At 35.1% G+C, this 16,949-nt stretch overlaps 1 protein-coding gene across 5 annotated transcripts in view; it reads right to left on the bottom strand.

Moving 5' to 3' along the window:
* The window catches only part of ADGRG6 (adhesion G protein-coupled receptor G6), a 128,242-nt gene that overhangs the window by 47,380 nt on the left and 63,913 nt on the right, over positions 1-16,949 (bottom strand). For 3 of the 5 annotated variants that reach the window (XM_037520489.2, XM_037520492.2, XM_037520490.2), the window contains exons 5-7: positions 8,770-8,838; positions 6,265-6,348; positions 1,259-1,344 (exon numbers count right to left, since the gene is read on the bottom strand). In XM_037520489.2, the coding sequence (XP_037376386.1) occupies positions 1,259-1,344; positions 6,265-6,348; positions 8,770-8,838 (239 nt within the window). The remainder of the gene's footprint in view (positions 1-1,258; positions 1,345-6,264; positions 6,349-8,769; positions 8,839-16,949) is intronic. The other 2 variants (XM_037520491.2, XM_054697870.1) reach the window with 1 other exon arrangement.

The raw sequence follows: 16,949 nt of genomic DNA, 5'->3' as shown, positions 1-16,949 counted from the left end.
AATTGCAATGGAGAAGAAAATTTAAAAAAATCTCTAGGGTATATCTACAAGAAAAGAAAATGCTAAAGTTTTAAAATTAGAAATCACCAAATTTTCATCAGTAGAATACTGATTAAATATTGGGCTGTCAGAAAACTCATGACATAATTTTTCAATGTTTTATATGCAAAAATGTGTCATGACTTCATGATTTTTCCAACAACCCAATAAATTTTTAACTAAATAGCCATTAACAGAAGACTTGTTAAATAGATTAGTACACAGTCACTTAGCGGAATACTATTCATTGTTTAAAAAAAAAAAATAGATAAGGCAAGTATCTGAGTACAAATGTTGCTAAATTGGCAATAACAAAATTAAATATAGTGCAGAATGGTCTGTAAAATATGCTGCTTTTATTATAAAAAGGAGAAAAGTAAGACTAGTCTTATTTTCTTTTACAAACAAAGAAATTCTGGAAAAGATACAAGAAAAACTAAACAATTTCCAGGCAAATGGGTTGGTCTCCACGTAAATGAGCTACAAGGATGGCTGGAAGATTTTCATGATATATCTTTTTATACATTTAGTTTTTTAAATCAAACAATCAAATCACTAAATAAAATTAAGCTGTTTACTTTTAAAAATTGGTGCTGAAAAAAAAAATAAAAATTGGTGCTGAAAATATATGATTATTATAGTAAACAAAAATATGTATGCATGCTGTATTTTTCCTTTTCAGATGATGATTATTAAGCTGTTTCTTGTCCTTTCTTCAAATTTACTCTTTCAGTGCATACACCCAACCCCCTCACATGCCATCTACTCATAGATTTGTAATGACCATTCTTTGTATTTCAGCATTATCTGTGGATTTAGTTACTTAGATAGTAAACATCTTTCTCAGATTTGCAGAGATTAAATGTCTAAAACCAAAAAAAGAAATTTTGCTGGGCCTCCCTGGTGGCGCAGCGGTTGAGCACTGGGTTGCAAAGCTGCCCACAGCCTCTGCAGTGCCAGTTCAATCCCCAGCTGCTCCCCGGACACCGGAGGCGGGTCCCACATGGTGCACAGACCTCTCCTGCCACGCCCACTGCTCCCCTCAGCAGTGTACTTCATCAGTCTGCCTGCTCTGCTCTCCGCTCTGACTCTGATGAATTCTCTCACCCTCCCGCACTTCTGACTGTACCCAGTGCTTAAATAAATAAATAAATAAATAAATAAATAAATAAATAAATAAATCTTTTTTAAAAAAAAGAAATTTTGCAAATTCACTTACCCATTCTACCACTTTGTTCTGCACTTTTGCTTCAGGGTGACGAAGGATATTTTCAATAACTATGGAGATACTAAAGACAATTCCATCTGTCCATTGGAAATAAGATTTAGTCCATTAATTATATTTGACAGTCATATAATTATCAAGTTAAATTTAAAAGTAAACAATTTCAGACAATTAAAAAGAGACACTTTTTATGTAGGTACAGAAAATTTCTAAATATCTGGCTTTATGCTGATTGAATTTTATCTTATACATAACTAATAGCCTTTAAATTATGTTTCTTCATATTTTTTAAAATTATTTTTTTAATTGACATAATAATGCATTGTAACGTTATATACATTTCAGGTGTGCATAGTTGTAAGTCAATATCTGTACATGTAATATTAACTTATGCTTTTTTTGAACATTATAAAGAATGTTAGTTTGTGATGTAAAAACCTGGGTGAGATGATGATAGTAGTCAACTTAAAAAAAGAACAGATAAACATCATCATTTGTGTCAAAGCAGAGAGGGAAGAAGACAGACTTAATCTGCAGACAGAATTTTAATGGACTGATTTGCTTTAAAAATAAAAACCTTAATGTGAAAAGAAGATCCTGTGGGCTTTTTGGCGGGGGGGGGGCAGGGAGGAGGTTTCAATCTTTAAAGGAGACTGCTTTTTAAAAATGAAAATCTAACTCAGCAGCCAGGGTTTGTTAAATCTTTCTAAAGGTGTGCTATAAGCTGCCTTAGTAAAATGGTTAATGAGGAAAATACTCTTAAATATGGCAGGTTATAGAGGGGTGGGAAATGAATCTCCATTATTGTCAATCCTCTTTATTCATGCTTATGTTTTAGGAATTCTTAAGTAAAATACCCAAAGAAAGTGTAGAAAGAAATCATTAAAAAATGATGGGGAAGAGATTTAATGAAGACCTGGGAGAAGTCACTGAAAAGAATATAAAAATATGCCTCTGGGAATCCCCAAATCTACCAAAATTCCAGTCCCACTTGAGTGGGACTAGTACAGGGGTCAAATTATCAGTTTAACAAATTTGCTACTCTTAGATATAATAATATACATACATGAAATTGGTTCAAAGTCAAGGTCAAATGAGTTTAGTTTAGGCAGGCAAAATTAGTTCATCTGTACTTTTCAGATACTGAAAGAGATTTCTATGTTTCTTTAAATATAGACTAAGTGAATATTTAGAGGAATATATTTAAAACGAATGACAATAATTCAGATAATTCTTTTCCACAGTAGATATCATCATATCAAATAATGTTCATTCTGAATGGTCATGAAGAAATTCAAATTGCTGATGTCCAAGATTCTAGTTACTTCAGGACCCTAGGTATATCCTGGGGATGTTCTCTGGTGTCAGGAGAGTGACTGAAAAGCTACCACTAGGTGGAGACCTACAGCACATGTTTGTTCTTTTAGTAAATCACTGCAAAATACTGAAAGTGAGTATTTTTAATCACTGACTTATATCAAATTTTTATGGAAGCATCTAAATACTTAAGACATTTTTCTTCAGTTGTTAATATTTACTGCCTCATTTTCTTCACTTCACTGTTTTCATAAATGAGAACGATCCCATAACAGAGAGAACTTAAGTCAATTTATAAATATACTATCCAGAGTTATGTTGCTTATAGTAAATAAAATGCATTAATGTACCAAACAACACAGCAGCTTGTGTGAGATTTTCTCTTTCCTTGTGAATCATTTTCAAGTAGTCTCTCTTCAGAAGCCTCAGAATGAGGCGATTCTAACAGGACAGCGGCATAGAAATATGACTGGAACCCTGTTCATCCTACACAAACACTTTAAGATACCTGGCATCTAAAGTTCAATTGGTTGCTGGATCCCTGCACATAACCTGAGAATGAATATTTCATTTGAGTAGCTAAACCTAAGTGAGAAGTTACAAACAAGGTCACAATTTGTACTTGGAAGCTTGTAATAAGGACTAGTGTACTTAGCTCCTTATTTGGGTTGTTTGTACTGAGCTCACACGACTTTAGTAGTCTGCAGTGCTAAAGTGATGGTATAAGCACAGAAGATATGCTATGGGGCGGAGATCACTAGTCCAAAAGGATGGGAATGTAATGCAATGGGTACAAAGGTGATTTGTGGGAAGACTTAAATCCATTATACACTGAAATATCTGTGAAAAGGAGCCTGAAAGACAAGCATTTCTCAATATATGATCTGAGATATCAGACAAAAGTTCTAACAAAATTAATAAAAAAGAACTTTACCCAGAAAAATAGGAACATTTCACTAAATTTGGGAAAGCACATTATATCAATAAAGAAATATCCCTGACTGTCAAATAATCTCAAGGCCTCTCTCTTCCTGGTTCTAGCATATCATGGCTGATAAACCCTGTAAAGCTCTTTGATAGTCAGGAGTTCACAGGTCTGGATAAGGTAGACAACAGATTTCACAAATGGTGCTTATCTTTCTTACAGTGGACAAAACAGCATTCTCAAATGTATCAGCTCATAAGCCTGAGAACGTTTACTCTATCAGTTTCCCAAGGAATAAGAAAAGTGTCACTCTCAGTATCTGAAATTGTTGACAGTATGTGAAAGATCTTAGATAATCCAGGACATGACATAAAGTCTCATTTATCACAAGGTGAATAAGCAATTCTCTTTTCAATATTTTCAAATGTGACTACATCAAGGAAAAAAATCTGTGATCCATCACACCTGAGGGGAGAATCAAATACTACCCAAAATTAACAATGATGTAAGAAAATAAAAATAAATAAATACATCTAATATAGTAAATAAATAAATGGCTCCACATAAAAAAGATTTAAAAAGAAACTTATCTGAACTAGGCTATAGGCTATAGGCTGTCCTGAACACTTTGTTATACTCCTTTTCTAAAAAGATAATGAAGGGTTGAGGTGCTGAGATGTGTGAAGACTGTGGATATGGAGAAAATTCAATAATGTTGTTTTCATTTATTTATTTTCACTTCTATTTTAAAGCAAATAGAACTGGTTTCATTTTGCAACACTGATACCCATTTTCTCAAATGTTTAAGCCAAACAATGAATCAATTTAGAATAAAACTATTAAATAAGTAGTATTGGTAGTTTAAGGATGTGGTTAAAAACTATTTGGCTGGTACATAAAATTAAGTACACAATTTTTAGACTATTTCTACGACATGATGCCTACTGAATATTTTTAAATGCTGGAATTACATTTTTTAATCAAGAATCATCTGAATGAGATTTTTTTCTTTAATGGGGTAAAATCCAATCATTTAAGTGATTCTGACATTTGCTTGCTTTGTTGAAACTCTAATGAAGGTCATGACGCAGAGGGAGATGGACTAAACAAGGCTCTCTTCAAGAATGTCAGAAACGACATGATTGAGTGAACACAGCTCTACTCCTCAAGTCAAGGACTCTGAAGCACCATGTAAACGTTTCTTGGGCAGTAGAGGATGTGCCAGTCCTGAAGGGAGAAAGCCACAGAGGCCCTTTGTATGTTCATACAAAGAGCAAAATACTTAGTGAGAATTGTAATATTCCCATCTACTGGCTGGAGTCCATGTGAAATATTCACTGGAAACTTCCGCGGCTGTTGCTTTCTTGGGGCTGCTGGAACTTTTGTTCCTTCATAAATCTTCTTGGTGTAACTACAGAATAACCATAAACACTTCCCTGAATTGATGTCTTTATAACTCTAATGAAACTTGTATCTATGCTTTATGTAAAATATTCCATACTTCCAATTTAAATGTTCTTACAAGAAGAAGTTGATGTAAGCCTTGAAACCAAAAGAAAAAAATGAAGTATATCTATAGATGGGTTTCTTCTCTCTGGGTTTTGGGCCTTTGGTGATATGTTACAGATGTCTTGGCCTCATGAGCTAAATGATGGGAGTTGAGGAAATTCCTTTGCTTCTAATACTTCATATTTGAGACTATTACTGTATTTGAGGCAATAATATGGTTGGTCATCTGACTGGAATTTCTCTTTATTGGAAGAAGCCAAACAAACTCTGAATCACCAAAAGGCTATATATCTGCAGATTAAACAATAGGTTGCAGGTTAAACAATAGCTCAATTCACCTGGCATTTTCCTTACTCATTTCTTGTCTTACATAACTACTATATTTGCAAATGACAAATAATATATTAGAAAATTGCATATAGAGAAAAAGCAAAAAGTATCAGCAGTTACTTGTGGTTTTGTCAGCGGAAAGTTGATTTATAAATTAGTTGATATATGATCACATTCTATTATTCTTTAACATATAAAAATGGAGCAAAGTATTAAATTAATTTAAATATCACAAATGTCTGAACACCAAGTTGACTTCAGTGAGAAATTACTAAAATTAGTTTTTTTGAAACCTACTTTTCTGAAGAGAATAATATCACAAAATACCATCAATAATGTTTTTCTCAGGTTTCTTGTAAAAAAAAATTTATTCCTTTTAATTAAATGCTTTTTTTCTGAATGGCTTTGTTTGAAAATGTTAGGTAATAGTATGAAAGAATAGTACCAAGAATGTACTCATTCCACTGATTACTAAAATGGGGAATGGAAGAGAATTGAGTGATATTTATTTATTTTACAAATAAATATTGAGAATGAACAAATGAACCAATTGATTCCAATAATGGGAACTTTGTTGGAACATTATATATCGCTTCCCTGAGAATGTTTCAAACTTCTGGTTGTAAAATACATAAGTTGTGAAGATATAATGGATAGCATGGTGACTACAGTGCATAATACTGTATTGCATATTTTAAGGTTGCTAAGAGAGTAGAAGTTCTTATTTAAAAATGTGACTATGTATGCTGACAGATGTTAACTGGTGTTAACATGGTTATCACGTAATGACATATTTAGATATTGAATGTCAGAAACTAATACAAAGTCATAGACCTAAAAATAAGTTTGCACCCACAAAAATATAATTTTCATCATATATAAATATACAAGACAAATATAAAAGATAATGATTTCTTACCATTCTTTTGCTTATCGGTTCTATTAGTAACAGGCATGTTAGTGGTGACAGTGGGTGGTGTAGAATTAGAAGAATTTACAATAGCTGGTAATAAAGATGAGAAAGAAGTAATTTTGCAAGGAGCACATGACAGTTAATATGGATAAGAAATCTATAATTAATTCATGAACATATATAGAGGAAGATGGAAATCATTCTTATCATTAAATGAAACAAGGTTATAATGCATAAAAAGAAGCAATGCTTTCTATGGCACATTAAGAATTAGTTCACATGGCCTTTGCATACTGGACAAGGGTCTGGAGCTGGCACAAGGGGCAGGAGAAAAAAAATTGAAGTAGACCTAGGTTTGCTTTTAACAGGTTGATGACCACATCTCAAATTATTAAATCTTTCTAGAGTTGAGTTTCTTTAGTTAAAAACAAATAAAAAATCTTATGTTATCAGATTAAAAATTATCTAAACTAAGTCAGTCTCTCTGAAAATAGAGAAATAAAATATGAGAAGAAAATGTATTGCTTTTTGAGAAGATAAATGTAAAGAAAAATGAAAGATTGAAATGTATAGCCTGAATCAATTATTTAAAGGTCCCCAAAACTCTGATAAACACTGATGCATAAAATAGATTTATTAGGGGTCCTCCCCGGTGGTGCAGCGGTTGAGCGCTGGGTTGCGAAGCTGCCCGCAGCCTCTGCAGCACCGGTTTGATTCCCGGCTGCTCCCCGGCCACCGGAGGAGGGTTCCACATGGCACGCAGACCTCTCCTGCTGCCCACTGCTCCCCTCAGCAGTGCACTTCGGTCCTTCTGCCTGCTCTGCTCCCCGCTCTGGCTCTGGTGAATTCTCTCACCCTCCCGCGCTTCTGACTGTACCCAGTGCTTGTATAAATAAATAAATTAATAAATCTTTAAAAAAAATAGATTTCTTAGGGGCAAGTCTGATAGGATTCACAGTTATACTTCTGATAGTATTAATACTCAAAGATTAAAGTCTTATGTAATGCTTTGATAATAACTTTCTAAGAGATTCTGGAAAAGCAACATAAGCAGTAAAATAACTATACAGAGAATTTTTATTTCATTTTTTGTATTTTTATTAGATATAATCTCATGTGTAATGAACTTCCATTATTTATCTTTTTAATGATTTCAAATATTAAAACATTTAAGTGATTATGCAGAGAAATACTTCCTAAATGCTCTTTAGATTTTACTTAATTAAAATATACATCCTTAGATAAAACAATTTTCCATTCCAAAAGTACTATATAATTCTTAAGAATGGGGATTTTTCTTTAAGTCTTTCTTTTAATTATGACCAATTCTCTTAACGCAAAATCATTAAGAGAAAAATGCGAAGTCATCAGTGAACATGAAAATGCTTTTTAGTCATTTAGGACATGAAGGAATAAAAGCTCAACTTCTAGTTCTATGACCCAAAGATTCAGTACTGTAGATAAATTAAAAGAAAAAAAAACTAAAATTAAAATTAAAAAATCTTCAGATCTGAAACTAAGCAAAATTCAGTATTTATTTTCAATTTCATATATTTTAAAACTACACTGAGTTCATGAAAAGAAATTACTTAATGACTTTTTTTTCATAGGATATTCAATGAAACAATATCAAGAAATAATGTCTCAAAATAGAAAGAGACAGTAATGACTTGTACCATTTCTCTCTGCAACCTGGAACCACAGAGGAGAGCTTAGTTTCCGTTCAGTTACTCTCATTCTAGTCTGTGTCACTTTCACATTATGATCCCCTTAAGAGATCCAACTTTTACAAAAGGCATGGTCATCATTCTTAATGTGGCACATAGCACATGCTACTCCATAAAGAAAGTGTTTAATAGATTAATGGATGAAAATGGTAATTAGGCAGAGCAATGAAAAATTAAAACAAAATATTCACATTATTTTAAAACTTATGAGACTTCTACTATATATTATTAAGCATGCAACTACTTAGTACAGAATTGAAATGCTGACCATAATATAGTCATTATGCATTAAAACAATTAATAAAATTACATTAATATTAGTTTAGTATAATCACTCTTAATATTTGTCATTATCTATCATCAATTGCTTCATGGCCTTGTCTTTAGCTTAGCTGAAGATTTAACTGAGTTTTTCCCGTGAGTTTTTAGAACATGAATATGTTTTAAAAAATATGGAACGAATGTCTTTATACTGGATCTTTGCAAACTTGACAAGAAATAAAGAGTAAAAATAAAATCAACTCTTGTTTAATAGCATATAATCATTCACATTTGAAAACTCGGTATTTTACAGGGTTGTGGTCATCCAGTATGTGAAAACATTCTTTCTCCACACAGCATGTACTGTGCACCCACACAACTTAAACACTTCCAGAAATTCTTCTGTTTTCCTGGTTTCTAGCTTCTCAGCTGAATATTAAGATAGATATCAAAACAATGACAACAACTGTATCCAAAATAGCAAGTAAGAAACAGACTCCAGAGGATGACGTTGGCTCCCTACCTTGGCAGAGGGTCCCCAAATCTGCACAGTTGACAAGTTCTGCTGCTGGGAACGGTATCAGGTAGGAACCTTGATGGACACAGAGTGATTATACAAATTTAACTTATGGCTTAATGATATAAACCATAAAGAAAATCATGAATTATATGGCACCCCAGAAGAGTCCGCTGGTTAATAATCCAACATCAAGAGAATCTATTAAGTCTTTGTGTCTTACTTCATGCAAATGTAAAGTCAAGTTAATAAAATTTCTTTCAAGACCTTTAACTCAATTTATAGATCATAACCACAAATGACAGGAAAAGAAGTGCTATTGTCCTTTAAAGTTTGTATAAAAAGTTCTAGGCTGGGCCTCCCCTGGTGGCGCAGCAATTGAGCAGTTGGCTGCGAAGCTGCCCGCAGCCTCTGTAGCACCAGTTCAATCCGCGGCCGCCGGCAAAGGTCCCACATGGCACGCAGACCTCTCCTGCCGCGTCCGCTGCTCCCCTCAGCAGTGTATTTCATCAGTCTGCCTGTTCTGTTTCCCTCTCTGTCTCTGGTGAATGCTCTCACCCTCCCGTGCATCTGGCCTGTACCCCAATTCTTGCATAAATAAATAAATCTTTTAAAAAATGGTTCTAGGCTTTCTGCATCATGAATAACTCGACTCTCATGGAAATTCATATAAATGAAATAATCAAAATTAAAGATAAGTTTCAAATAATGCACATATCAAAGGTAAGATATTAATAGCATTCAAGCTAATAACATGCAAATTTTCAGTTCATAGGCATTAGTTTATGCTATTTGCCATGCCAGAATTTGTGTCTGATTTCAAATTAGTCTCTATGCTTTCATATTTCAAACTTTTACTGATTCATTGGGGTAGGAAACAAGTTTTGAAATAATTTTCCTTGCAGGAGTGGTGAATTGTTTCTGTCATACTAAATCTCCCTTTGATGTATAACAGACTTTTATACAGGTTGAGTTTGATGGAAACAGGCTAAACTTATGAAAAGCATACTGCACTATAAATCAACACAGAATCATAAATTCACAGGAACAAAAATATATACACCTACACAAATACATATATTTAATTGTAGAAGGACATTTTTATAATAGTTATTCCATTCTAATCCTTAAACATTTTCCAAAATTTCCCATGGGAATAGTAAATACATGAAGACAGATCATGCACATGAGCAACAAGAGAGGGTAAACAGTACGCAGACACGGAGAATATCCCCACAGTGTAACAGAACATCAGGCTCATGGTTTCTTTATTCTTGATTGCCTCATGCATCTGGCCCAAGGAAGGAATCATGCTACCTCGCAAAGACCTAACCCTACAGGCATGTCGGTGATGCAACTGACAAGAAGCTCTCATACCAGACATTTACATGTTCATTCAATAAACATTTACTCACTGTTAATGACACAGAGGCTAAAATAAAGCTTTAAGACAATGTCACTGTTCTCAGAGAGGCAGAAATGGAAGATGGAGTCACAGTTCCCGGAATGCTGTATGTGAAGTGCTTAATCCATCATGGAAATGATGGACTCCAGAATGCCAACATTTGACTGAAGGGTGAATGGAGAAAGAGGAAACATGGCTATCATTCCACCAAATTTTCTTTCTAGCTTGAGTGATCCCAGACACATCTATAGATCCTGTGGAGTATTTCCTGGCTAGGCCTTTTACAAAAACATATACACCTGTGCATGTATCCAGAAATCATCTCCAAAGAGGAAGGTGATCAGTGGCTGATGAGAAGGGGGGACAGGAAATGTACTACAAGGAAGAAGAGCTGTGAGGAATATGGGGGTCATTATATTGATCAGGGGGTAAAAGACTAGGGACAGGTATTGCTAAGAGACAGAATTACAGAAACAGACACCAAGAAGGCAAAGAGAAGGGCTGGGAAACCAGCTGACATGGCATTATGGGAACAGGGTATTCATCGAAAATTGATAGGAATGATCAGCTATATCAGATATAAGTCCTGGGTAGGCTGTGGAAAGCCCTGTAAAACGTAGGCAGTGTGAGTGCTGGGACTCTGTGCCTTTCTTCCACTGGTGTATCACACACACTCTGCAGGTGGGTCAGACTTTACTGAATAAATTACTGAATGCATTATGAACAACTGCGAACATTTTGAACTCTTAAAGAAAATTCTAAAATAAAATTAAAGGAATTTAGATGAGAAAATTATATGTAATTTGAAAACATGTTTGAGGCTCCCTAACCAAGTAAAAGAAAGGAGATACAGGACCTCCCTGTTGGCGTAGGCAGTTGAACGCAGCACTGGGAAGGTGTCCGTAGCCTCTGCAGTGCCGGTTCGATTCCCTTCAGTCCCAGAGCAGCCCACATCGTGAGGCAGACCTCTCCTGTCTCACCCGCTGCTCCCCTCTGCAGTGTATTTCAGTCATTCTGCCTGTTCTGTTCCCCACTCTGTCTCTGGTGAATCCTCTCACCTTCCCGCACATCTGGTCTGTACCCTGGTTCTTGTATAAATAAATTTAAAAAATCTTTTTTAAAAAAAGGAGATACAAGAAACATACATATTTTTCTTTTTCCTTCTGGCTTATTTCACTGAGCATAAAAATATCGGATGGTTTCACTCACAGGAGGAATGTGGGGAAACCAAATAAGGGATCAGGAAAAAAGTAATTATAATAAATCAAAAAACAAAATTAACAGGCAACTATTAATCAGAGACACTCTGCAGGGGAGGGGAAGAGAGAGAGTTCAAAACAGAGGAGGGAATGTGTTCTTACACAAGGGACTATGGTGATGGTGCACAGGCAAATTGGTGGTGGGAATTTTGTGGGGACTATACTTAAAAAGAGAAAGCATGCATTGTACAAAAAGGAAGAACAGTGTAATATATATATATATATATATAAATAAAATTTTAAAAAGAGAAACATAAATAATGCTAAAGATTCAGACTTGATATGAGTACAATCAAGATGGACAGAAAGATATTAAAAAGATATCATGCATTTGAAAATAGAATATATAGAATTAGAGAATGGGAGACCAGGGAAAGAAAGGGAATAATAGAGTGCTTTTCTGGTTTCCAACTTAAGAAACTGGCACATAATGATATCAGTAAAGGAGATATGAAATACTGGAAGCAGAGCAAACTTAAGTGAGAGGGGAAAACAGAAAATCCAGTAATAGGAACTCAGGTTCCTGTGCGACTTTCTGGATACATGCACAGGTGTATGAGTTCTTGTAAAAGGTCTAGCCAGGAAATACTCCACAGTAGATGTGTCTGGGATCACTCAAGCTAGAAAGAAAATTTGATGGAATTATAGCTATTCCTATATTTAAGATTCAGATTTTTAAAAAAATCTCCAGATTTGGGGTGGTAAGAATAGTTCTTATAGAAATGGTCTTGCAGAATTCAAGTGAAGAAATGTTTATGGAGGTGACCCTTGTAAGTGTACTAGAAAGATCCAGAATGATAAAGACTGAAAAGATCTTTCCCTATGCATCCAAATTTTGGTAATTGATCTACAGAATTTTTTTCAGTATCGTGGAAATGATGGACTCCAGAATGCCAACATTTGATTGAAGAGTGAATGCAGAATGAGGAAACGTGGCTAAGAAAGAAGTAGAGCTAGGGAGGGGGAGTTCTGAAGGTTGAAAACTTAAACAAGTACATGAAGGCAAAACGCATTTGAGGAGGTAGAAGTTGAAACCAGACTCAGACAAACTAATGTAGAAATCATCTTGCATGTTTTCTGCTCATTAGTCTTCCCTAACACACTTAACTATGTTCCCCTCATGTAGGACGTCCCTTACCTTTCCTCTAGTTATTTCTGTTTTAGTAAGAGATTTGTGAAAACTAAAAAGCCTTTAAAACTCAAAATGACTGACAGCATTTCAGCCACTGTGACATGCAAGAGGGGGACCCTGGGACACAGATCCTGTGCTTCTTACGTTGCATACAGTGTTGGCAGTTAAAGGCTACTTAGGGCACTTCTGGCACTGATACAGTATCTCTAGAAGACAAACGGAGATAAGGGGGCAGTATTGTGGGAAAGGAGCTTTTAGGTTAACTGCATTTCCACTGCACTATATTACAGAGCTTAGAGGTAGAGATAAGAAAATAGAAGTTATGATTTAGATAAGATATTTAAGAAATCCTTTAAAATTTCATCAGTTTCACTGCAGGGTAACAATTACAAATTTCAAGAGGTAACACCCTTTTCATGGGAAACTAACATTTACCTCTTGACACTTAAATTATCAGTTGTTCCTTTGTGAGCATTTTTAGTTTGGCAAATTGACACTGCTTTATAAATACTCAATAAATATTAATTTATAATAATTCAATATAGGAGCAGAAATTAAATTTGAAGATTATTTCAGTGAAAATGGTAAATATGAAAGTAATAAATTTAATTAGGAGACTATATTAATAAAGGAAACCTTACTTTACAAATATACCAAATTACATTAACAGATACATAAATCATAAAAATTGTACATAAACTTTTTGTTTCTACCTAGTTCTATTTTCAGCATTTGCAGAAAAATGTCACACAACCCATCAATTTTCATAGGTAGAAAGATTTCCAAACCAGGAGATTGTGAAGGAAGAAAAGACAATCTTCTCTCCTGAATAATAATGTATCAGGAGTATCCTAGTATCCTAATACTAGGATAGTAAAAATAAGGAATCATTTTCAGAGTGTATGTTCACTAATTTTTGTGGATACCACAAAGGTGTTTAAAGATTATTTACTTAGCATTAACTGCAAAGGTTTGAGCCAAATTTCCTTTAAAAATGTAATCACTGAAAATGGGCAGTTGATGAAAGCTTATAAAGCTGTTAATCTTTCTTTTCTACCTGTTGTTCTTCCAAAATCTTGTTACTGAGTCACTGCTTATTTATACAAGTTGTGGTAAAAAAAGATTAATGTGTAGCCAACAACTCACCTCACACCCTACTTAATGATCATCTAAATAACACAGCATTAAACCAGTACAGTGAGTTGCAGTAATGGGGAAAATAATAATTCATTTCAATTCCTTTTTCTATAATTGTACTAAATTGAATTTTAGAGTTTTCATAAATAAGTATATGTAGAATAAAATGGTTTCTAGAAACCATTAATACTCAGAAAGAACATGGACATCTTCAGATAAACTATTTTGTAAAAATAAAATATTTTTATTTTTATTGATTTAAAAGTAATTCAATAATCTAAGAATGCTACACTCAGTAATCTGTTAGGGATAAAAGGAAGGCACCAAAAGTGAATCAGTGTTTTACGGCTGTGAAGGACAGAAATGTAACTGAAAAATGAAAGGAATCCAAGATTTAGCAATTAAGTGAAAAATTCTGGAGCTGAAAACAAAAATCAGTAAAAATCCCAAAATTTCTAGAAAAGAATAACAGCAAAGTTAGGTACTTATGAAATGCATCTTATCTCTATATTCACAGTAGTTGCTAAGTGAAAGTGCTTGATAAATGCTTGTTAAATAAATGCAATTTGTTTGAACTTAGACTATTCATTGAGTTACACTGCACCCCTCCTCCGGAAAGAGCAGTCATCAGTAAAATAAATAAACTGGTATAGAAGGCACTGTCTGTTCTTTGTGAAAACTGATGGACATTAGCCAATATCTAAACTTGAATCACAGCACAGGCAAATGCTTGCACTTACAATTGAAGGCCACACTAGGGAAACTGTCTATCCATGGAGGTCACAGGTCTGAGTATGTTTAATGAAATTTTTTTTAAGATTTTTTAAAATTTATTCATGCATACAAGAACTGGGGTACAGGCCAGATGTGCAGGAGGATGAGAGGATTCACCAGAGACAGAGCAAGTAACAAAATAGGCACATTGACAGAAATACACTGCTGACGGGAGCAGCAGGCAAGACAGGAGAGGTCTGCTGTGTCATGTGGGTATCTCACCAGCTGGCTGGGATCGAACTGGCGCTACAGAGGCTGCGGACAGTCTTCACAGTGCAGCATTCAACTGCCTGTGCCACCAGGGAGGCCCTGTTTAATAAAATTGTTTTAAGAAAAAAAAAAGGGGGGGCCTCCCTGGTGGCGCAGCGGTTGAGCACTGGGTTGCGAAGCTGCCCGCAGCCTCTGCAGCGCCGGTTCGATCCCCAGCTGCGCCCCGGCCACTGGAGGAGGGTCCCACATGGCACGCAGACCTCTCCTGCCGCCCGCTGCTCCCCTCAGCAGTGTACTTCGATCCTTCTGCCTGCTCTGCTCCCCGCTCTGGCTCTGGTGAATTCTCTCACCCTCCCGTGCTTCTGACTGTACCCAGTGCTTGTATAAATAAATAAAATAAATCTTAAAAAAAAAAAAAAGAAAAAAAGCTATGAAATAAAAAAAAAATTGTTGCTAAATAAAACATTCCTTCCTGAAAAGGTTAACAATGTCTTTAAAAAGCCTCCTGAAAATGTCTTTATTTAGGTATATTCCCCAACTACATCTAGAATCGTATAAGAAAACAAAAAGGTCCAACTCTGAAATTATGGAAATATTAACAATGTACTGATTTGGGGAGGCTAGGATAATTAGTATTTGAAAAATATGACATAATGATTTAATGTTAAATGTAATCAGTTTTGTTCTATCTTTTATCATTAAAATTTATTTAGCAAGAGGACTTTGGAAATTCTATTTACTGTCTACCATAAGCTGATTCCAAAATAACAGCTCAGATTCAATAGGCATTGTCAGCCAGTGGAATGTTAGGCATGAAAACCCGTTTTTCCCATTGGTTACTGTACTGATCACTATATTTTGGAAATTATGATTACCATAAACAGTAAGTCACAATGTTCCGGAAAAAAAGGAAAGGTTAAAATGTTAATAGAGCATACTTTTCTTCATTTATTGAAGTTTTGCTTAGCTAACAAGCTTAGATATAATCTCTGTTACAGGTATTTCCTGTCAGTTAATAAGTGACCGGCTTCTTCAACTCCCAGAGCTGATGATTAAGCAGCAGGAAACTCCCTCTCCCATTATTACTCCAGAAGCACAGGCCAGGATATCTGTGTGGACCAGATGGGGCTTTTTAATGTAGCTGTGGAATGTCCAGAAGACCACTATAAAAGCTAAAGGAATTCAAATGCACTAACTCTGGACTCCTCTGATTGAAATCATTTTGGAAAAGATTTCTGAAAATGACTAAAATCATTTTGAAAATGATTAAACTCCCCCGGCATGTATTTGATGCACTCCGGCAGTCACAAGGCTTGGGAAAAAGTCTTAAACACAGTTTAAGCCCAGCAAAAGAACAAGCACATCTTAGCCATTTCTTAGCCTTGGCTGCTAATTTTTCCTAATCTTCAATTTCCTGTTTAATGTGAAAGGAGGGGCCTGAATTGGGGTTCCCTAATCAATGTAAATGCCTGACTGGGTCAGAGGCCATCAGAAAAGAGGCTGGAATGGGCGGAATCTGAAGAGTACAAGGGCTAGAAAACTGGGAAGTCTTCTGAGGGAGCTGGCATCTCTCAGCTGTTTTGGCCAGGTGGAAATAACCAGACAATCTCAAATTTTATTTTTAAGTGAAATCCAAATTTTTAATGCTGGAAATAAGTCATTTAAAAGCTGTGTGGGAAAAATGCTAATAAATGAAAACAGATAGATGTTGCCATCACCACACATGTCAAAGGAACACAGATTAGCCGTGAGGGGTTGTCTGTTACCTTCGACCCAGGACAGTTTGCATGTCTTTTTCCAGTGTTGTCCAAAGTATGAGCTTCAGAAAATTGGACCCTTTTGATTCATTAGACTGATTTTAGGCCTCAGCATATTTTTTCTTAAAGGGCCAGATGGGAAATATTTCAGAATGTTTCTCACAGTCTGCTATAAAAGCACAGAAGCAGCCCCAGACAATACAAAACTCATGGGCCGAACTGTTTTTCAATAAAATTTTATTTACAAAACTAGGTGGCCTGCCAGAGGTCTAGAAGATGTCTTAGAGATGTTAAGGAACTTTTCTATACTATATTCCTCAGAGCGTATTAGATTATTATAAGGAGGAAATTTATTAATTTTGTTGAAAACACAAAGCATGTTAAGCAAAATAAATCAGAAGGAAAAATATAAATATTGGGTCATTTGATTTATATATAGACTATAGAGAAACCAAACAAAGGGTCGGGAAAAAGACAAACTTGCAAGCTGACCATAGATCTGAGGCATCCAG

Source organism: Talpa occidentalis, unplaced genomic scaffold (assembly GCF_014898055.3).
Source record: "Talpa occidentalis isolate TD23 unplaced genomic scaffold, MPIMG_talOcc4v2.1 talOcc4.2, whole genome shotgun sequence".
In the NCBI taxonomy this organism is placed as follows: domain Eukaryota; kingdom Metazoa; phylum Chordata; class Mammalia; order Eulipotyphla; family Talpidae; genus Talpa; species Talpa occidentalis.
The sequence above is the reverse complement of the archived record's forward strand: the minus strand, read 5'-3'. Positions and strand labels throughout refer to the sequence as shown.